Source organism: Hylobates moloch, unplaced genomic scaffold, assembly GCF_009828535.3.
Source record: "Hylobates moloch isolate HMO894 unplaced genomic scaffold, HMol_V3 SCAFFOLD_1, whole genome shotgun sequence".
Classification (NCBI taxonomy): domain Eukaryota; kingdom Metazoa; phylum Chordata; class Mammalia; order Primates; family Hylobatidae; genus Hylobates; species Hylobates moloch.
This window is the reverse complement of record NW_026652276.1, coordinates 165,756,453-165,780,506: the sequence shown is the minus strand read 5'-3', so window position 1 is coordinate 165,780,506 and position 24,054 is coordinate 165,756,453. Positions and strand designations below refer to the sequence as shown.

General features: G+C 34.6%; 1 protein-coding gene across 9 annotated transcripts in view; it reads right to left on the bottom strand.

Annotated features, from left to right (window-relative positions):
* The window catches only part of SGCE (sarcoglycan epsilon), a 70,647-nt gene that overhangs the window by 31,340 nt on the left and 15,253 nt on the right, over positions 1-24,054 (bottom strand). For 5 of the 9 annotated variants that reach the window (XM_058424567.1, XM_032761023.2, XM_032761024.2 and 2 more), the window contains exons 2-5: positions 12,819-12,941; positions 11,307-11,464; positions 6,437-6,509; positions 1,869-2,067 (exon numbers count right to left, since the gene is read on the bottom strand). In XM_058424567.1, the coding sequence (XP_058280550.1) occupies positions 1,869-2,067; positions 6,437-6,509; positions 11,307-11,464; positions 12,819-12,941 (553 nt within the window). Of the gene's footprint in view, positions 1-1,868; positions 2,068-6,436; positions 6,510-11,306; positions 11,465-12,818; positions 12,942-22,443; positions 22,552-24,054 lie in introns of those variants that run through there. The other 4 variants (XM_058424545.1, XM_058424548.1, XM_058424553.1 and 1 more) reach the window with 2 other exon arrangements.

Genomic DNA, 24,054 nt, shown 5'->3' with positions numbered 1-24,054 from the left:
TTTTGTAAAGGTTAAGACTTAACATTAAATTAAAACTCATGGAAAGCATTTCAAGTTGGGAAGGGATCTGAGACAAGAGTCCAAATAAATGCCACTGGACTGATTCTCTCAAATATCTGACAGCATGTGCCACCCTCTAGCAGGTGTTGGGGGTCAGTCAGTTAGTGATTGAATTCTCAAACAAGTACTTGTAGGACAAAAATTCTGTTCTTAATATAGAGTCACATGCTCAGGCCCAGCCCTAGGCTGAAAGAATCAGTCTCTAGGGGGAACAAAGGCCAGGAACCTATCTATATTTTTAGTAATGTTCTATTGGCAATTTTCAGGCTAGATATAGTTGGAAAGCAGTGCTTTAGGTCACAGTTTGGTTTATGGAGTTACTTAGTTCAATTTAGTTTAGTTCAGGTTCTAAAAGTACCTCAATGGGTGGGACCTGCACTACTAACTGGAGAAAAAGTGAGACCAGAATAAAGCACAGCAATGAAAAACTCTACCAATGCCTTGTTTTTGTGCTGTTTCCTCCAACATTATTTGGTCATTGTTTTAACAATTGTGGAACACATTACCTTAAGAAAACTGTTTAAAAACCTCCATATTTGGAGAATGCCTTCAGGAAGATACTCCCCATTCATCTCATTCCGCGGTTCTGCTTTAGTTACTTTATACGAAAGAGAACCATGTTGTGACTATGAAGTAAAACTTTAAGCTCTAGAATTATGTTTTCATATAGAAAGCCAACTAGCACATAGACAAGAGATAAAGCAACCATTTTCCTCAAAGGACTTCTATGTATGCTTGACTGATTTCCAAATCCATTGCTGTAAAAAAGAAGATAAAATTTAATTCTGAAATTTTTAAGTTGGACTTTACAGCTCACTGTTTTTTCCCATTTGCCTTTTACCTACTCCCACAGACTGCATCCATGTGTACGTAGTTCTCCTTTAGAGCTATCCTTAAATTTAATTCTTACTAATCCAGGTATTCTAGCTAATTCTAGATATCACCTGTATAAAAGTGTTTCCAGGATTATGGGTGAAGAAGTTGAAAGGAGAATATGCTATGCAAAATGTGATTTATTCCAGAGAGTATACTTTTATAGGATTGAGGGAGGAAAAGAAAATCTGCCTCAACCTACAGATTAAAAATTAAAGATCAAAGTTTGTCTTGATAATAACTTTACCCAGGCAGGATTGTTTCTTGACCTCTACAAGGTCAGAAGTCATGCTTTCTACCTGCACAGCTTGAGAACTGACAAATACCTTTCAAATGCATTATCTCACTTAATCATTATAACAACTCTGAGGCAGAACATAATCCCCACAGGTACGGATGAGGAAGTTGAGGCACTGAGGAGTTCAGGGTTTGCCCAGTGTCACCCAGCTTGTGAGTGACAAGGTCAGGCTTTAGGCCTTTGTGTCACAGGAATGGGTTTCAAATCCACCCTAGCCATCAGTCACCGACACATGGTGGAAAGAATGTTAAAGACGAAGAAATAGTTTCCTAGAATAAAGTTACAGCAGTCTGCGCATCCTTCTGCAGCTAATAACTGGGGCGTCAATTTCCTTTGAAATTCATGGCCCTAAATAATCAGCTTCTTTATGGAAGGTACAAAAGACTTAGTGCTATAATTTATGATGCTGATCCTCATCTACAATTAGATTTCACAGACCAGGAACTTGAGATATAAAAAACCATTAACACAACATCTTTGTCAATATAGAAAATTACTAGTATGTTCATATCTTTATAATATCTATTTCTTATTAAAAAGAAAAATGCAATAGGCCATCTTCCATCTATAATAAGTTTGATAAGATCACCATATTTAAAAATCTATATTTAAGGCAATGAGATAAAGGTCTGCTTACCCCTCCTTCAGGTCATTAATGGGAAGTGGCACCCTGCCACCCCTGTCTAGGGCCGATGTGATGTTTATGGCATTCAGGCGCTCTGGCTGCCACACATTTTTCACTGCCCCAAGAAAGTCTCCAAGAACCTCACTGGCCAACATTTCTTCTACATTCATATTCTTAATGAAGAATTCTGCTTGATATGGCAACGGGAAGTCTAATTTTGGTGAAAAAGGGCATGCATATCTTTAATGAAGTAGTCTTTTAAAAAGGAAATGAAAGAACAATTTGTAATTTGTTGAGTTCTGTCATAATCCTGGCAGCAGGAAGCAATATTAATACTGACTTTAAAGGCTTTCTGTATAAGAGAGGATGTATCTAAAAACATAACCGACATTAGAAACAGAACTTTATCTACAATATAATAAAATCCAAGGCTCACCAGAGGCTCATCAGGGCAATTTATAGTTATAGAATTTGGCAAAACAACTAAGAAAAGCTAAATCTGCATTTTAAATTTATAATATTACTAAAATATTACTTTTTCTGAAATAAAAATCAATTATATGTCCAAAAGGAATTCTAAAAACCAGAACAATTCCACAGTTTTTAATCACACTATAATTAGATATTCTAGAAAAATTATAAAGTTCTCATGGAATTCCACTTCACATTGTTGGAGATTTAGTGTTTTTTCCTCCGCAATGTGTCATCAAAATTTCCCTCTCGATATTTCATGATTAACATCTTAAAACAACCCCATGTCAAATTCAGCCTTTCAACATGAGAAACTTTAAGTAAATATAAAGATAATTTGTTACTCAAATGCTACTCTTCAATTACAAATCATCACTCTCTATATTCTAATTGTTCTCTTATGATAAATAATAGCTTTCTGTTTATTTGATAATATTTCTGTAAGAATAAAGATTAATTTTTTAAATGTATTTACTATGAGGCAGGCCAAGCTAGGGGACTTAGGTGAATTAGAACATTTAATTCTCACAACAAGAGGGTGAGTAGCTGCTTGTGTTTTTCATTGTACTTTCATATGTGAAAGCTTATCTTTAGAGAGGTCCAGAAGCTTATCTCATAATGTGAACTTACCTTGTATAATTTTTATCTATGCTAAAATAGACTGCATATATAAGGTGCTCAGCAGAGCTACCAAAACATAGTAGGAGCTCATAAAATATTAAATGTTAGCTCTAATCATAATAATATGAAAAGGTTGATTATCTGAATTTGTACTTTAAAAGGACAAGAAAATGTTCTAGGTGCTATACAGATTTAAATTCCCCAGTAGTAATTACACTATGTATATCCTCTCATTTATTTCAATAAAATACATGTATCTGTAAGATATTCCACTTTTATTTAATGAACAAAAAATAAAAATTACATTAAGTACCTGAAATCTTGGTTAACTTATTTCTTATGAAGCATCCTATTAAAGGACATTTGATGCCTGAGATGAAGTCAAAGAAGAAACTACAGCTTCAGAATTTTCAACAGAGTTTTCTAGAGTGTGGTCATCACTTTTTAAAGATTTAGTTTTTCAAAGCCCTAATCATAGAAAGTTCTTTGCTTATGTCCTATATTGTCACTTGTTCTGCTTACAATTTTGTTAGATTTGCTTAATGTACAGCCCATCTGCAATCTAAAATATATTTATTCTCATTTATGCAAATAAATTTCCTGTTTTATAGACATATTTCCTGTTTTATACAGATAAATAGCTTAATCATGCTACATTTATCTGCATACCTAGAAATAGTCATGCAGAAATGTGTTATGAGAAAGTTTCTTGGCAATAAATAATAAAATATTTATAAATAATACAAATACAGCTTTTGAATATGCCAGAAGTCTAAAATCTATTCATTTCATTCAATGTTTTTACATCCTGTTTTCTTAAAAAGTATCAACAACTTTTTTCTTATGATCAGTCCTACTTTTTGGAGAATTATTATCTGGCTTTTCCTGTTCCACGTGACCCCGCTTCATGGCTCCTTTTCTGAGACCTGCTGCAAAGCCTGTGGTTGCCACCACACCCCTCAGAGGCTTTGAGCTGGGCAGCTGCCTGCTATCTACCCATCCAAGAGCTGCTGCCAGGCCTCCCAGAGATGAGTCACAGCAGCTTTCTAACTCTGGGGAAATCCCATGCCTGCTATATTTGGAAATCACAGAGGCCAAGAAAACAGTAGGCCAACAGATTGGTGGCAGGCCTCTGAGGCACTAAACCCAATTTAGAGAATCACTTTATGTACTCTCCTTGAGCTTCATGCGGTGTGAGTCTACATGACTAATTTCCCATTAGGTCTCTCAGAAAAGGAGACAGCTGGGCAGGGAGTTGGACAGAGCATGACTACCCTGATACACAACTTTTGTTATTTCTTTTCCTAAATCTAATCTGGGATAAATAACATGAGTGTAGGCCATGCTCAAACATGTACATCCTACTGCACATATACATTTCTGTCTAGACCAGCAAGGACAAATGCATGGACTTTAGTGCAGTGGTTCAAATAGGTTTGGGCCACTAACCCTACATAAAAAGCAGAGGAACAAGCACTGCCTGGAGTAAAGGTGGAGGCTTCTAAAACCTGTCTACTACTCCTTCTCACTAGCACACCTTCCAAACCCGTTATTTAGACAAAGAGCCCTGCTGCCAATTTTCAATCCTACAGTTGTCTAGCAGTCTTCCATTAGTATCTACTTGACCACGGGTCCTCATATATCAACAACAACATCTATTGAGATGCCTTGAGTAATCTGTATCTACAGCACTGAGACTAGATTTGAGAAGGAAGAAGTTCAAACTATAGACCAAGCTTTCAATTTGTAGGGACTTTTACACCTGACAGAGTTTCAAGTCCCTTTGAGAGCATGATGGTGAGGTGAGATGGTCCAAGGCCACTGCAGTATAACTTTATAACTATAATGATGAATTCCCAAGGAGGAAGGAAACTTTTCAATTATTCTGCTCATTAAGTGTATTCCAATTCTGCAGGGCCAGCTTAGACAGCATGTAAGCATCCAATCACCACTGCAGTCAAGAACGAAGTCTCCCTGATCCAAACATAAATACCTACCAAAAGCCTTTGGGGAGTGGGAGAGTGGACAGGGACTCTTCTGTCCAGGCCCACAGAACTGGCACTTGGACTTGCTTTTCATATATGAAGGTCATTTTAAATTTTAAACTTGCACATTTGTTGTCTACAATTGATACCGGTAAACACCTGGGGGAAAACATTCACTTAAGGGGGTTAAAGTCTTCAAGCAATCTCTCCATACATATGTTTAATTTTACAGAAATTCCTTCTTTCATATCGTGTAAAAGTAATTTTTAACCCAGCCTTGACTGCATTATCATTAATGCTAAATTAGTAGATTCTGATAAAATGTTTGGTGTTTGCTCATTTGTTTTTAGTTGCACTAGTAAATAGAAGCAAAAATTCCCCTATCAAGAATGTACAACTGTTTTCTTGTTTTTAGAGGGAAAAAATTCTGAATCAGTTTCCCTCCTGTCATCCTCATAAATGATATCTAACATAGGGAGGATTATTTCATGATTTATACATTTCAACTACAGGCCAGGTGCGGTGGTTCGCGCCTGTAATCCCAGCACTTTGGAAGGCCAAGGCAGGTGGATCACATGAGGTCAGGAGTTTGAGACCAGCCTGGCCAACATGGTGAAACCCCATCTCCACTAAAAATACAAAAAATTAGCCGGGCGTGGTGGCAGGTGCCTATAATCCCACCTACTCGGGAGGCTGAGGCAGGAGAATCGCCTGAACCCAGGAGGCAGAGGTTGCAGTTAGCTGAGATGGTGCCATTGCACTCCAGCCTGGGTGACAAGAGCAAGACTCCATCTCAAAAATAAAAAAAAGAAAATTAACTACAAAGTATTTGGTGGCATTTTCCCAGTCGATTGATTAAAATACTTGAGAGTGTAATTCTGAGAATACTTCCTTATCCCTAACCTTCAAAATTCTTAGGAAATCACTTACAATCTGAGCATAAGAAACTTTAAATTGCTGAAAGACTCTACAAATTACTAATACACTATAAACTATTTAGGAAGGAAACTGTACCCTAAGTTATGGCTTATTTGTTTTCCAGAAACCCTATATTATCACATACACTTAGACTATTACCTACAGTAAATTTTTAAATAAAATAATAAAACTAGTTAGTAATTTTTTTTTTGAGACAGGTTCTCACCCTGTCAGCTAGGCTGGAGTGCAGTGCTCCAGCCTTAAATTGTGAATCCTTATCCCGTGAATCCTTATCCCATACCTATAAGAGAAGTGCTATTGTTAGTCCCATTTCAAGGTAATGAAAAAGGCTTAGAGAAATAAGAGGACTATCTGTTTGGCTTCCTATCTGAGCTTTTCACCATCATAACACACCATAATATTTTATAACAAATTACATATTACTTAGTTTTCTTTCCTACATCTTATTTCATCAGTTATATTAGGTATGTGGCATTTTAAAATTCTTAACTATATTTTATGTAGTTATAAAACAATGAAATACTTCTTGTAAATAAGAAATGATCAACATATTTTCATACCTACCTTCTGCAGACATTATATTAATTATCAAATTATGCCTTGCAGTCTCAAAGGTGCGCCTATTGTAGGCAGTTATCTATTATAAAAGGAAAACCATATTAAAGAAGTGAAATGTTCTTTGTAAAATGAAATTCATTAAGGATTAAAATGAAAACAAATTGTCATTCTTTCCATTTTCATTATTTGTTGATATACTTACAAAATATTCCTTCTCTGGGCAATGAGAACTCAGAGCTTTTAGCAATATTATGGGAAAATAAATAATTAGTCAGGTGTATTTAATGTACTGAAACAAAAAGTTAAAATCAGACTCTTTCATAGAAGGCCATTAAGCACTGGTAGCAATGCAGATGCATCGTTAGTAAATGGATTAACCATTATGAATTACTTACCGGTGATGTTCTAAGATTTCAAAAAAAAACCCAATAATTTTTGTACTTTTAAATGGAGTTTAAGAATTATAATGAAAAGTACACTTTAAAACAAGCACATCTTTGTGTTTTTTGCATTTAGTACTAAACTGCACCCCAATCAGTCAAAAAATGTCATAAATAACCCTTTGGAAATCATATCTCACTTACGATGGGAGTAAAGTAGTAAGGATCATAGTCCATGAAGCTTATGGAACATGCTCAAAAACACAAATCAATCTCTTCATACGGGCAAATATTAGTAAACATTTGCAGAGCCAATAGACTTACATCAAAGTCAATTCAGAAACAGCCAGTGCAAACAACACACAAAGCAAAGGCCAACAACAGGATATGGCTTCAAAACTTAAGGCCTATTTAACTTTATAACAGATATTAAATCATTCGGACACATCTGCAGTACCTCAAAAAAAAAAACAAATGATTGTGTCAAAATCTTAGAATCCCAGCACTAACCTTCTGGCAATGATTGCAGCTGGAGGTGACACTGAGACAAAAGAGTAGGATAAAACTGACTTCAACTAAAAATAAATATCTTGTGCATTTTAAAACAAATATCAAAGATTTTTATACATTACATGAGTGTCAAAAAAAATAAGTTGCAGTCGTTGAAAATACTGAGTTAGAACAGTAAGAATTTTGAAATAAATAATTCCAAACCTTTAACAATGTTTAAAAGGTATATATTTTGAAAGGCATATTACTCCATAAAGTTAAAAGAACCTCCCTCTCCAGGATTTGTCAAATTTCCATCATATTTAATTATTTCCTTGCTGCTATCTGTTGGGACACATGATCAATTAATTTCACACCAGACATTAAAATTAAGAGTAGCCATTAAACAAACTAGGAACTTTTGCTCAAATGAAACATACAAAAAATGCAAAATGATTTTGTTTGAGAAACTTCATCATTTGAAAAGTTTACCCTGCAAAAAATTTAATCACATTTTCAATAAAAAGTATGATCCTCTACTATTTGTTACAATATCATGAAGCTTCAGCTCAGAAAAAAAAATAGATTTTTTCAAATTAATAGCAATATTTTTATGGGTAGCCTTCCCTTAATCATCATAAATTTCATTATTATAAGTTTCATAAATTCCAATAAATGTCTTTATTTTTAAATAATGCAGACTACTGAAGGGAGTGAAGAATATTTCATATCAGGAGGAAGAATTTTATTATCTGATTTTATAGTTGATGCTTAATTTTAACAGCTATAACAGAATGTAGTCCTTCTATCATTTCCAATGAGACATTTAACTGCTGTAATATCCTCAGATTTTACTTATTATGATGATGTGAAGACCGTCAAAGCAGAAGAGTATGTGTGTCTATGTATGCATGCTTTATTTTTGATTCCCCAATTTCTAAAACAGAGCTGATCTATTTTAGATACTTACAATCTAAATATTTCAGATAAACATCCATTGAATGAATGAAATACTAGACTCATATGATTAAATATTATATATTTAAGATATAAAAATTATTGACTAACTTAATAGAATATTTTAAAATACCATACCTGTTACTACACATGAATGTAAAAATGAGCTATTTACAGATAAGTCACTACATTATATGAAAGATATGGTAAAATTTCATTTTTATCTTTTTACTATATTTTTATACATATTCATAACACTGTATGTTAGTCATAAAGTATATAATGAATGCACTCACAATGAACTCTTATGAAACCATCTCAGTACATGTGTTTCTCTCCTAGCCTAAGCCTTTACCCCTCCCCAACCAGAAGTAGTCATTCTGGATTTGGTGTTTAACGATCCATTCATTTAAAATACAGTTTTATTATAATTGCATGAATGCTTAAAGCATATGGTTTAGTTTGCCTGTTTTTGAGCTCTACCAAAATGGCAAACTATTACATGTGGTCTTCTAGTACTTTTTTTTAAATTGAACATTGTGTTTAAAACATCCATATTGCTGGGCAAGCTTAAGTTCACTATTGCTCTGAACATTCACTGTGTGAATACACCAAGATTAATATATTCTCTTGCTGATAGACTTTTGGGTCTCTATTGTTTTGTGGCTTTCCAGTGTTGTGCTATACAAATGTTGCTTGATGAGCATGATTGTACATGCCTCCAGGAGGGCATTCGCAAGTACTTCTTTGGGGCATATTGCTAGAAGTAGGACTGCCAGATAATAAGGTACAGGGATACTCAACTATATGAGATATTCAGTACTGCTTTCCAAAGTAGTGATGCCAACTCCCACATCCACCTGCAATGCATTTTACTGATGGCAAAATTTTCATTGTGATCTCCATCTGAATATTCCTCATTACCCATAAGAGTAAGCTACTTAAGTTTATTAGCATTTATGTCTCCTCTTTAGCGAAATATCTGTTTCTTATTAAATTGCAGGATTTCTTTTTTATTTTAGATACTCTTAGTCAGCTATATGTGTTGAAAATATCTTCTCCCAGTTTGTGGCTTGTCTTTTTAAATCATGCTCTGGTTTAATGGTTGATAAACAGACATTCACAAATTTCATATAGTGAAATTGATAAATTTTTTCTCTTAAAAATATTTAGGTCTTACTTAACAAATCCTTCCCTATCCATAGGTCAAAAAGAGATTTTTCTACATTTTAATATCATTGTTTAAAAATTTGCATTTTACATGTAATCCCGAATCTACCTAGACTTGAGACCTGGCATATATTCTGTTAGATTTATTCCCAGTACCTCAACTTTTTGTTGCTATTAAAAATGGTATTTTTAAAAACGTGTATTTTCTCAATATATGCTATTCATGTATAGAAATGTAACAATAATTTATAATGATCTCACAGTTCACTGCTAGCCTTTCTTAAGGTTCTTAATAGTCTACAGACCATTTATATCATTGATGGTTTCCATTTCTTCTTTTTAAATCCTTAGGGATTTAATTTCTTTTTCTTTCTTTACTGTACGGGCTGGGACCTCCAATACATTCTGTAATAGATTTATCAGACAGAGTAATTCTTGTTTTGTTCCTGAATTTAAATGAAATTTCTCTAACATTTTACTATGAAGAATGATGTTTGCTATTACTTTTGGTAAAAACTGGCAAATTAAGGAAATTCACTTCTATTCCTAGTTTGCCAAGAGCTATTTTTTCTTATCAAGAATAGGTAGTAAATTTTAATAAACACTTTTTCCATATCTATCATGACAATTATGCTGTTTTTTCCTTCTTTAATCTAATAATGTGGTAAATTACATTTATATATCTTTTATAACTTTTACTGAATATTTAAAAAAATTAATTTGACAATAGCTCAAACTAACTTGCTTCTTCTAAGTAACTGTCTATCTTATAGCTACACTGCCTTAAGGAATACAATTTATAGATAGAAATCACTGAACAGTTAATACAAACTTCAATTCCAACTGAATTGGCCAATATGGAAGCTCACATCCAGAGTACACGGCTGACTAAAACTTTGGAGAAAAATTCATAGCATGTTATCCTCTGAAAGGACGTATTCTTTTAGTTTATACATCCATTCATTTTTTTAAAGTATTGTATTAATTCCCACTAAAGATTCAATGTAACAACTGTTTCGTTTTTGTTAATTTCTAGTATCTCCCAGCTACAATGCTAGGTGCTGGTGAGGACCTGATGAATGGTAACATCACCATCACTTCTAGAATAAAGGCTAAACACACCAGGATGGCTTACAGAGCCCTCAAAGTTCTGCCCCTACCAGCATCAACACCTCCCATGTCCATCATTTGCCCACTGGGGTACATCCTATTCCAGCCACACTTATAGTTCTCTGAGACTATGTGACTTTTCTTATACCTCCAAGATTTTGATGTGTTGTTTCCTCTGCCCAAGATGGCCTTCCTTCTACTTTGTGAAGTAAATTCTTTACCTTCTTACAACTCTGCATCAAACAGCACCTTCTTACTATAGCAGTTATTACAGTGTTGGCTAAGTATTTGTTTGCATCCCAGTCCTCCAACCCCTGAATTGTAAGAAGACATGGCAAGATTCACCTGTTATTTATCATTCTATCCCTAAGCACCTATCACAATGCTTGGCACATAGTAGGGGTATATAAGATGTCTGTTGATGGCTATATTTCAATGAACATAAAACGTGAATTCAAAATACAGAGCAAATAAGTCTATCAAGTCTACAATTATTTTTTCAAATAGAATTCATATTATAATCTATTTCTTTTAAAGTCATATTTTTTTCACAAATTTAGACTGTCATTTTTAATATAAAAGCTGAGACAAAAACTTCATAAACAGAAAAGAATGGCACATTTCCAAATGTTATCTACTGTGTTTCCATGCACAAAATATTAAAAACCACCATCAGGTAACTTTAGTTTCAACACTTAAAACTCAAATTACAATACACACACAAACACACACATATATGTATAGTTTTGCTCTTTCTAGGTGTAAATTACCTCAATGATTGTTGGCTTCCCCACATTTTCAGCTGTTGGGGACCCATATAGGACTCCATCACTATATGGTGTCCTTTGGATATATCGAAGCCATCCAGGTCGGTCTGGGTAACCCATTAAATTTGTATTAAATGTTATGGGATCATTACTAATCTCGCCTAGATAAGAAACAGAGAATTAAGACATAAGACACTTATTTTCACACATGTTGCTTTGGTAGTTTCAATCAAAACATTCTGTCTAAAATTTTTTTCTTACATTTGTAGCCAACTAAATACACACATACAAAACCCATCTGGGAATTTAAATTAGGGCACCATGTTAAAAAAAAAATCCTTTTGGTTGTTTAATTTGTCTCAAAATCTGATGCAACAAAGAAAGCAGATTCATACAATTTTCTTGGAAATATATTTTTCATCACCTAACAGTGAGATAGTTCTGCCAGTGAGACAACTATCTTTCAGGATAATTCCTTAATCATGCTGATGTACTCATTCTTTTGCAAAATATTCCATTCATGAAACTCTGGACACTATCATATGAGTATTAAAGATACTCCAAAATTATAAGTCTCATCAAAACAAAAATAATGTAATTTTAAAACACTGGAGGATAGGATGAAAAAGATGTTACAAATCCATAACAACTGTACTAATGACAGCATTTATTAATCACAAGCAATAATAACAGCATCATTTATTAGCACATCCTGGCCCTGTGTTAAATGCTTTACAAGCCATATTTAATCTTCTTGAATACTATTAGGAACATGGCTAACTACATTGTGGGAGAGTTTTCAGGTACAGTATTCATCATATAATCTTCAAAAAGAATAGTTATATCAATTCTAATGCTAAAAACATTCTTATACAATATAATTTTCAGAAAATTTGTTTTTATTTGCTGCTTAAGGAAGAGTTATAATGATATCTTTTCTCTTGCTATTCTTTGTATATCTTCATTAACTTGATGGCATTTATGATCATTCAAAATAACATATTTAAACCAATAGTGAATTAAATAAGACTTCATAATTGGTATCACTTAAAAGGAAAAATTAATTTCCATAATATTATGGAGTTATATAAAATCTCCTATTGTAAAAGCTTTTTAAAAGCTCTTACCTAATGCCATTTTTCATTCTTCTCTACAACATATGTATAGTTTTCCAAAAAATTAATGTACTATGTGAGAATCTAGGTCTTAATATAGAAAATCATAAGTTTACAGCTATAATTATTTCCATGTGAATATAGGTAGGTCACTTGTCAGAGACATAAAACTCAAGACTGAGAATCCAGAAATATGCTTTCTTTAACATTCAAAAATAAATTATTTTTGTCTGTAATTAAATTCCTAATCTGAAAATGAGAAATGTCCTATAACAATTTATCACATATTTAGACCATTTGAAATAATGTTAATGATATTTTATCATATATGTCTAGATTATGCAAATTAAACAAAAAATTTAGTAGGTTAACTGCTTTTTTTTCCTCACAAAGAACATACCAGGTTTTGGGTAAGGTGGAAATTCCCCCTTAAAATATTCTCTTTCCAAAACATGAACAAAGAGGACACCTGCTGATGGGTATACATTCCGATCAGAGTGTACCTTGGAGAAAATACTGTACACTGAAAACGAAGAGGAAAGATAAGTGACAGAAAGACAAATAATGAGATACACCCTTGATAATTCAGCTTACACTGTTTATAAAGAGGGGTCTCACTATGTAGACATTTCTGGAAAAACTGAAGCAACATGCAAGGAAACCGTTAATAACAATTTGTTTTAAATGGACGTGATTTCAGGACAAAATGAGAAAAAATTCTTTTGATTTGTGTTTACAGCCTTTTCAAACACTACATAGACAAAATGATGCACATTTAATATTTTAGACTGTTATTAAATAATGAAGCTATCCATAATATCTTTTTGATAATTTCTTTTTATTTCAAGTTATTACCAACAAAATACATCATGAGAACTGACCAGCTACATAATTGCTACAGATTTTTTTCTTCTTTCCTTTTTTTTTTAAAGCAAAGTACATAAAGTAATTTTTAAGTGGTAAGAATCCATACTATACTAATTGTTTTCCAGACAAAGCATGTCAGACTATATAACACTATCAATACATGTAATGTAGTTTTTACGTATACTTATAAAAATGCATTGGATACTTTTTCTGGGTATTCATTCCTTGCATCTCTCGTAGAAATGATTTATTCAATTTTCCCTGATCTTGATATTTAATAATTCAAACAATATAATCTATTATATTATGCTGCATCCTAAATAAGCAATAACAATTACATAATAAAATTCAGGCAAAATAATTTGTTTAAGTGAAATAAGCAAATTTCATGATTTACCAGTTACTTAAGACATATGATATGAGCACATTAAAATGGCCAATTGTTTTGATTAGTTTCCACTTGTTTTTGCTCTGATAGCATCTTCTCCACTAACACATTATTGCCATTACTCTTGTCACTTCTACAATCTCTTTTGGGTTTCTATTTTCCTGATTGGCTAGTGGCTGCAATTTTTAGATAGATAAACCCTATCAGGCCAGTTCTTTCTTTTAAGTCATTAATGGATTTGTAAATATGGTAATTAACCTTATGAACCACAAGGCTGCTCACTCCAAGCTCACAACTTACTAAAAGCCTTGGATAGCAAGATCACTGAACTACATTTTTCAGCACAAAAATAAAAAATCCCACAAAATGTTTCTTTGTCTGTGAAAACTTGTTCCTGCAGTTCGGTGGATGGCTGCCAGAAAAGGGGGAACTGAGCTAAAATATTTGACTTGTAGCTTCACGTATCTACAGATTTACTGCTAAAAACATAACTTCAAAGGCAGTGTAACAGAGGGAAGGAAGCTAAAAGTTATGTTTAAACTAGGTATGTAGAGAGATCTGTTCTTTCCTGATTTGTTTTGTACTAGTATTCATAAGTGATCTTCCCCGTGGCATTTACAGTACCCAACTTCTACTCAAGAACAATGTACTTACCAGCAGGAATAATCCCATTTCCCAAAACAAGAATGAATGAATCACAGAAAAATAGTAAAGATGAGAATTTTATACTTTTTTTTTTTTTACCAGTTTGATACCACAATGTACCCCGAATGTGAGGTGCTATGGGGAATATGAAGATGAAAGAGACCCAAGAGACCCTGCCACTGCCTTCCAGGAGTTCACCATCTGGTTTGGGAGACCAACATCCACCTAACTAGGTATTATCCCAGAGGTAAAACTGCTTTGGCAACACCTGGAAATACGGGAGGAGCAATTAAGGTTGGACAGATTCGGAAAAGATTTATGGAAGAAGTGGAATTCAATATGGCTCTTAAAGTACTACAGTAGTAGGATTCTGAAACTCAGAGATGTGGAATTTCAGCATTTCAGCAGTGAACATATGTGCAAGATACAATACTGGATACTGTGGGGGCCTTTCAGGGAAGGGAATTAAGTCAGTAATGCTGGATCCTGGGGTAAATTTAAGGTAGGGAGAGGCAAAACTGGGAAGAAAAGAAGAGTCAAAATAGGGAGTTTTGAACTCCTGCTAAGAAGTCATTTCAATCTGCATATCAAAATATTTAAATTCAGGATCACAACCCTACATCCAAAGCAGAGAACATTTCAAATAATCTAAAGGAATCTCTTTGTAGTTTATCTAATTATCTAATTTATTCTTTCGAGAAATTAAAAATACCTTGAAGTACAGCACTAAGTTTTATTTACCTTGCTATTTTCTCGGCAGCTAGAAGAGAGTCTGGTATATTTGAATAATTGTATCAATGCCTATGGAATGGATGAGTACATTCTAATACAAAGTACGGCAGAGGTAAACACAAGTTTCCTATTAGTGAACTAAATATATATAATACTTAGAGGGGTAGCATTCTGTAGATTATCATCCTTCATTGACATTATAAACTAATAGTCTCCCTTAGTATTTGCTGCTATAAGGTGGTAAAAGCTAGCTAACAAAGCAAAATGAAAGGTTGTTCATATTAAATAATACTGAAATGATCCCATTTTCTACATTGCCCTCCACAGGTCCTGAAGTGGAACCATTAAAGAAAGGGTACCTACCACTCCATATCATCTCACTTCAAGAACTTGCATAGAACATCTCAGTTTCTGCTTTTATAAAAAAACATTTCTGCATTCTACAGAGCCAAGACACAATCTACCATGGCCCTCCTGGGTTTGAAGATGACAAGCACATTTCTTTATTCATGTGTACTCAATTGCCTTTCAGCAATCTGCTGAACTGCATACTTGCTGGTCAGTTACCTTGGCAACTCCACAGTAAAGGCTGCTTCACTTTAAGTATAGTATGCCATTCACTTTGAGAAAAACATGATACAGATGTATGACACATTCATCATCTAGAAATGGAAAATGACTAAGCCACTATGTTTTGTTTGTAAAAATAATACTTCCTTTCTGTAGCATCAGTTTAAATTACAGGCACCCACACAACATTTTAGAGCAGTGCCCTTTGCCTTTCCCTTTCGCATTTGTTACTTGCAAAACAAATAGCTCTTCAACAGAGGCAATTTGGGCAGTATTTACACCTATGCTTCCTTTCAAAAACAACAAATGACACAGAGAATTCGAAGCTATAGGTTCTTGTTCTAAACATGAGCTATATAAAGCTGATTGGGGTCCACTCCAACACCCACAGAGGCTATTACTAACAGTTAACACATGTTGCACTCACATATACCTAGGCAGCACTCACAAACCGTAAGCTTAAAGCATGTTGTTTTCCTTAAGAGCAAGTCTTGAAAATCAAATTTAAACACTCTAAGAATCCACAAGACTAAGATCTAATAATATCTGAAATATACATGTGTACAGTGCCATGCTAATCAAGCCAAGGTAACAGGGTCTGGCCTCTCTGTGTATCGCATGGTTTTGCAATCTTCTACAGCTGCAAATCCATTACCTCTGCAAACATACGCCACTAGATATAAATGAAACTGGAAACCTATGGGTGGTTAAATCCATGCAATTCTATCACTATTAATGGGAAAAAAAATGAAAACCAAAAGTCCAACCCACAAGAGGTCAAAAACATCATCTCCAAATAGCAAGCATAGCTAGATTTACAAAGATTAAAAACTTCTGAAGACAGGTAGTCATAAGGAACAGAATTTTTTAAGTAATAATTACATATCTGAGTAGAGAGAGCCAAAGGGGTATGTAAGCCAGTAGCTGGGATCATTATCTCACTCTCACTAAACATAGCTCCAATGTATCTCATCACCATGTTACCAAAACCTTGTTCACAAAACTGTTGTATGTATGTTTCATTCACAGGGTATAGAATCTGCAGCCATTTCAACAACTCTATATTATGTGACAGCACAGAGCCCAGAATCAAATAACAGACCATGAAAGCAGTAGCAAAAAAATTGGGACCTCATGCTAGCTAAACAATGTCTTGTTTTCCTTTACTAATAGTCCAGTAGAAACTTTCTCTCTCCATAATGAAGATATAAGGGTGTGCATGTGTGCTTATTACAATTACCTTCAAAGCAAGTTTGAATGTATTTAGTAAACATTAAATTTTGAAAGTATTATGGTGGTACGTTGCCAATGAATCCACAGCATATAACTTCACAATTCTCACAATGATTATTCTTAACGGCATATGCATAAGCACAGGCACACACACAGTACCTTCGCTACAAAAATGTCCAGAGAACACTTGCCAGCCCTTTTTCTGCATCACCAAGAACAATTACATGGCTATAAAGATAAAATAACAACTGAGTATAAGACCCTGCAAGTTTGAGCTAGTTTTAAATGTTAAAGCCATCTCTCTTCTGAAATCTTTGAGAAGAAAGTCATAAAGTATTGTCAATATTTATGTCCAGGTGACTTTTATTAGGTACCCAGTATGTTTAGGTCTCTCTTATAGATGCTTTATTAATAAACTAATCACTTTAAAATGTCCATTTATATCATCATTTTCTAATTTTTAAGGTTTACAAGGATCTAATAAAATCTCAGTTTACCAGAACCACATGAAATGAATTGTTCCATGGAGCTGATGTTTCTGAAGTACTCTGCAGTTGATTCTTTTTCATGATGGTATAAGATCATCATTTTGTACATCAATTGTTGCACTCTGCTCTATTATACGGTGATACCCGTATGGACTGTTTGGTTGCCTTGTCATTTACCGATCACACTGTGGGTCCCAGTCTGCTAATGCTTTTTAAGGTTGTGTATTTTACAGATTTTGTTTTCTCTTCTGTAGACAAGTTGTCAGCTGTCATTTCTCATTGCTAGCAGTATGTTTCCCATAGCAGCTTCTCTATTCCCTCTAATTTGCTGTTATTAATCGGCTGCAGGTTTAGAAACCAGACTACCAAATGAGGCAGGGTTGTGCATTAAAGTAAAATCAAATGCGTGCTGTTTAACGCACATAGGGCTCTGCTAGATGTAAAAGACAGGAGCCTGCATTCGCATCATCTATTTTGGCTGCCGAAAGACTCTTTTGTGGCGTATTTCCTGGTTCTTAGTTGACGCAGTACACTTCTGAATAGATGATCTTACTATACTTGAGAGAGAGCCATTACTTAAGGCGATGGCAGCAGAAACTCTGTTATAAAATACATTCACAAATAAATAGGTGTACAATTGAAAGTCTTAATTCAACCCATATATTACATAACCATGAACTGTCAAATAAAAAATGGATTGAATGCATTGTATAAAATAATTACTTACATATTTGATATGTGGGAAAAACACACTGCACAATTTAAACAAGGAGATCTATGGATTAAATGATATATTGCCTTTAGTTATAGCTAAATCAGCCTAAGATACTATAACACAATATAATTAATAAGTAACTTATTAATAAGCAATTAAAGTCTATTTCTAAAAGCATTTCAATTTTATCAATTTGTTTCTCACATGAAGAGTTTGAAGATGGAAGCTATTCATTGGGAAGCATCGCAAAGGTGTTTTAACTAAGTTCAAATTATTTAAATATGATAGTATATATTTCACAGCTAGGAAACTAGTTGTTCAAGTAATTTGAACTTAGTTTAAGTATTGCCTTAACAGTAAGTATTATCTAAAAAAATGTTTTGGATAAGAATGATTAAGAAGGTTTTAAGGTATGTCGAGGATATAAAGAGAGTACTAAACAGCCACCTATCTGCTGTATCTTTTAAAATAAATCGTTACCTAAGCAACCAGGTTTCATCATCCCTGATAATTAAAAATGTTAAGTACTGACAGAAAAATAATACTTCTTGTCTCATATTTTATAGTTTTAACATCTAAAAACTCTTTATGAGATTCAGAGTCCCTGTATACACAGGAATTGATTACAATAGGCAAATCTCACTTGCTGTCTCTGCATCAAAAGAACTCATTTCAAGGTTTGCACAGCCTGATACATTTATGGATTCCTTTCTAATTTATTTTTTAACATGTTGTTACTACAGTCAAATTGAAATTTAATTATTAAACCAGGTAATTGCTGTAGAGAAATATTTTAAGAGATATCAATATCCAGCCAGTTAGACAACCTGTTTTTGTTTTTCTCACTAAGATTTACCTTGTGTTTTATCAATACAACTTTATGAATCTTGGCTTTGAATCAAAAGCTTTTCTCAGCAGTCTGCCCTTCACCTTTAATTCACTCAACATCAAAGTACTGCAGGCCATTCATCTGGCATTGGCCAGCTATTGTTTTTTTTCAGTCACAGATAGTTCATGCCTTGGCTGTGGAATCCATCACTGAGAAGGCATTACAGTGTCTTTGTAAGCTTCATTTCTCTAAGAGATATGGCCACTTTTCTTTACATGAAGTAGGAGAGGAAACCATTAATTGAATCTTCTACAAAAAAGCAGAAGTTTCTTCATGATATTTTTCCCAACTAAAACCACTTACTTTTAATTTTTCCAAAGTGAAACTAAACATCTTGATTATTGTGTGATTTCATGTGTATGAGTTTTTTAAATGTCAGTTGGTAAAAGGTTGCAAACCATTGCTAATTGGTGATCAATAAGCTTAGTGTCATAGCATGCTACATTGAAAAGAGCTTTACATGTCATCCTGTCTGGGCATGCCAAATATTTTCTTTATTAAGAGACAGATCATAACATTATTTCCTACCTGCATATGGCCTCTGCCTCCTACTTAACTCAGTAACCCCTGACAGTTACTAACAATCAGAGTTTGCATGCATTTGCTCTCCTGGAGAGTTCAGTCCATTTTATAGATAACAAAATTGAACATAGAGGGACTAAGTGACTGCTTCAAGCCTATAGACCCATAACTAGAAAATAGAAAAAAGGAAGAGTGGGTGTGTCAAAGAAGCTGATGGCCCTCAGCTTGCTCAAGTAGGTCTCCTACTCCCATTCCAAGGAAAAAAAGAAGAGATTTCATAGTCCATACCTGGAGTATTCCTTATTACTTTTGTAACCACTTACTGGGTGCTGGAGTAGAATGTCAAAAGTGTTGTTCTAAGGCATTCAAATTCCTTGGAATCCTATTTACAGAAAAAGTACCATCCTACTGCTTTAGCTAAGAATTGGAATATTCTTTGCTGGGCCTGGCAGCTCACGCCTATAATCCCAGCACATTGGGAGGCCAAGGCGGGCAGATCACCTGAGGTCAGGAGTTCAAGACCAGCCTGGCCAACATGGTGAAACCCCATCTCTACTAAAAATACAAAAAATTAGCAGGACATGGTGGTAGGTGCCTGTAATCCCAGCTACTCAGGAGGCAGGAGAATCGCTTGAACCCGGGAGGAGGAAGTTGCAGTGAGCTGAGATCATACCATTGCACTCCAGCCTAGGCAACAAGAGCGAAACTCCATCTCAAAAAAAAAAAAAAAAAAAAAGCTAAACAAAACATATATTTGTTAAATTTATTTTATATATAAATGATCCTATCATCTTTTGTGCTCTCTTGAAATTTTCAAAAAGAGATGACTGGGATTCATGGTCAAGAACATCTCAAAGAACATTCTATATCTGAGACAGCATTTAAAATGGCCTTGCCATACAAGCTACTAGTATTTGTTATTATAATTTTAAAAGTGATGAAACAATTCTCCTCATACAGTTGACAAAACTTACTCCCTGTATAAGGTATCTTGATAATTCAGAACTATAATGATAGGATATAAATAGGATGAGAAGAAAGAAAAATAATCTAAAGGATGAGATCAAGCTAAACTGAAGAAATAAGAAAATGTGATAATCTAAACTCATTACCTCCGTAGATTCAAGATGGAGTGATCATTTCTATTCTCTTGGGTCCCAAGGAGAAAATCAGTGTGAGGTTCAATGACACTGTGAAGTTTGAAACAGAAGAGACTGGCGTCTCTTAGAGATTCTAGATGACACTATATGTCAAGGTCTTGAAATGCATTTCCCTGAGAACAGCACCATAATAGATGACTCTGCTGAGTGTAGCAGCTGTTGAGAGAGTATTTTTTTTTTGGCAAATCAAACAGCAAGAGGAGAGAGAGGCATGCTCAGAGAGGATAGAGGTTCCAAGGATCAAAGCTAAAGAGAAAAGACTGAAGAAAAGGGATGACTGCAATCTAGTGAAAAATGATGTGAAGTCTAGAGGAAGAGTCTTCAGAGATCCTAGGTGAGGGACAAGGAACCAGGGCATGTCCCAAGTCCTTTGGAGATGACAGAGCAGAAGTGCAGTGCAGATTGCAACAGTGAAGGACACTGAGGACCCATAACCAGAAAATAGATTAGAAAAAAGTAAGAGTGACTGTGTCAAAGAAGCCGATGGCCCTCAGCTTGCTCAAGAAACCAGCCAGATAAGGGTGTAATCAGGGGTGATTCCCTTGAGGGAACTTGGGAGAATCTGATGGCAATATCTAAAGAGAATGTGGGGAAAAGAACTATGAGATCATGGGCCTGTGTCCTGGAAAAAGTGCGTCTAGTGATTTTTAAAACAAATTTTTGTGATCTTTTCATGAGAAGTTACTTGTATGAAACTCTATGTATGTTTTCTTACAGATCTTAGCAATGAAAATTCCTTAAAAATACACAAGTATTTGTAGGTTTGTTTCAAAGTCACTTGGGAAAGAAGATGTTGGGAAACTGTCTCATTGTGAAAGAGATCTGGGGGTAGAAGTGTTCAGCTGAAGAATAATTTGGCTCCAGCTATAAAAATGTTAGTGACGCCCAACTTCAGAGATGTATGAAGAAAATGAAGTAAGCCAGGAATCAATCCTACAAGTACCCAGCAGGTTTCATCTGGCATTATCATCTTATCACATAAAATTACTGTTCTTTTGAAAACATTGTAACATTACTATTATTTTTATAGACATTTTGGTTGCTCCAAAGTTAGAGAAACTACTATTCTGCTGATGTTCATGAACACATGTAGTTAATATTCTGTGTGAAGGATCATAAAGCCAAAAAAAAAGATATATTAAGTGCAAGTTCATAATGGTAACTGATATTTTGAAAACAACTAATATTTTGACTGTTAAGTAATGCCTTTTCTCCCTAATGAAATGCGTTATTTCAAAGGTCTTGGAATATTGCTGATGGTCACATTTATAGATATTGAAGAAAAATTTAGAAGGATCAATCAATCACTTACAGGTCAAGCCATCTTTCCAATAGAAAACAAGTGCCACTAAGTAATAGCAAAACATATCAATTTGGTTTTGCAACAGGAATCATCCAAAATTAACCAAAATATGATTATTTTTCCAAGGTTACATACATGCTATTTAAAATGATACATGTTAAATGCACGTTTTTCAATATTATAGATAACTTGTTGCAGTAACCACAGTAGGACAATTTTTATAAGTGGCAAGCTAGTGACTGGATAAAAGTTAGCTTAAAAACATAGGAATGGTTTTTAGTTTTTCTTTTAAAAGGGCAAAGCTACAGCCAAGGAAAAGGACTTGAAAAATAATGGATTAAGAATACAGAGGATCAGAAGTTTTAGAAGATTAGGAAAACAAAATTTTATTTTTTCAGACTTACTAACAACAACAAAAAAAAGCCACACATGACTAAAAAAGCGAAGAGACTATTGGAAGCAGACATTTAATTGGCTCCCCCAAAGGGATTTAGATTTACAACCTAAACTCACCATCTTTCATCCCAGCAGCCATTTTTCTGCTGATAATAAAATTGTTGGCCTGTCTGGTCTTCCAGTTAACTGTTCCATTTATGCCATCAGCACAGCTTAATAAAAAAGCTTTTCAGAATAAAACAAATGTACAAAAAAATAAAATTAATGTCATGTTAAAATGACTGTCACAGATCACCTACAATTAACTGGGATCAGATTCCTTCCAGCCCAGCTAACTGTTTAATTCTAGTCAGCAAATTTTTGTTGTATGTCGATACAAGGAGTATGTGGGGATACAAGACAACCAAGGCATAGTTCCTGCCCCTGAAGGAGCTTACAATCTATGGGGATTGGCAATTCATGTACATATACATATACATACATACACATATATATACACACACACATATAATAAATCATACTAATTATACACACAAATGGTAGAAAGCATACGTGCTATAAGAACGCTAATGGGGAAGCAATTATCTCTGGCTAGGAATGTTGTGTTAAGTTTAAATAGCTTTTAAATTCACAGTTGAATTTTCCTTACACTGGCAGCAATGACTAGGATAGGGGTTAAGGAATACTAAATAGGGGCTACTGCAAGAGTATCAGATAGCAGTCAGGGTGAAGCACAAGGAAACGAAAAGTGGTGCCAATTACAAGACAACATGGAGATAATACTGACAATACTTTTTCAAATTGCTAGGTGTAGGGATAAAAGGAGAATCAAAGACGCCTTTGAATATTTTATCTAGAATGACATAGAATAGCAATACGTTAGGAACCTCAGAAAAGTCAGTTTCAAGAGAAAGATGATTAATTTGATTCAGGATATGTTAAACTTAGGGTACTAGTTGGACATCTAGGTGAAACTATCTGAAAAGAAGAAGATAATGTAATGCGGCTTCACATACAGATTTAAAGTTCTTCTCCAGAGAAATGATTATTGAAGCCAAAGCCCTAGTGTGATTCCTTAAAGATACCAAGTCCCTGGTTACACATACATCAGGCTCTTACATAGAAAGTGATCTGGAGCAAATATATGTTCCTGTTCTTGACCCATTCATCGATCCTGTTTTTCATCATCCAAACTGCCAATCTGCTGTCTACTTTCTGATTTTTCACCCTTACATTTTAGACATGATAGATGTGGGCACCATTTTTTCTGATTACAATATTGGCTCTCCATCCTATTCTCCCTTGGGCTACTTTAGGTAAGTTCCTTCTGGATTCAGCTCAGCCCAAGAATTGCCCATGGGATCTGTCCTAGCTTCTCTGTGTTTGTTTTTTTGTGTTTTTTGTTTTTGTTTTTGTTTTTTTGAGATGGAGTCTTGCTCTGTTGCCCAGGCTGGCATGCAGTGGTGCAATCTCGGCTCACTGCAACCTCCGCCTCCTGGGTTCAAGAGATTCTCCGGCCTCAACCTCTGGAGTAGCTGGGACTACAGGCGTGCACCACCATGCCTGGCTAATTTTTGTATTTTTGGTAGAGACGGGGTTTCACCATGTTGGGCAGGCTGGTCTCAAACTCCAGGCCTCAGGTGATCCACCCACCTCGGCCTCCCAAAGTGCTGGGATTACAGGTGTGGGCCACCGCACCCGGCCTGTCCTAACTTCTGGACCTGAAAT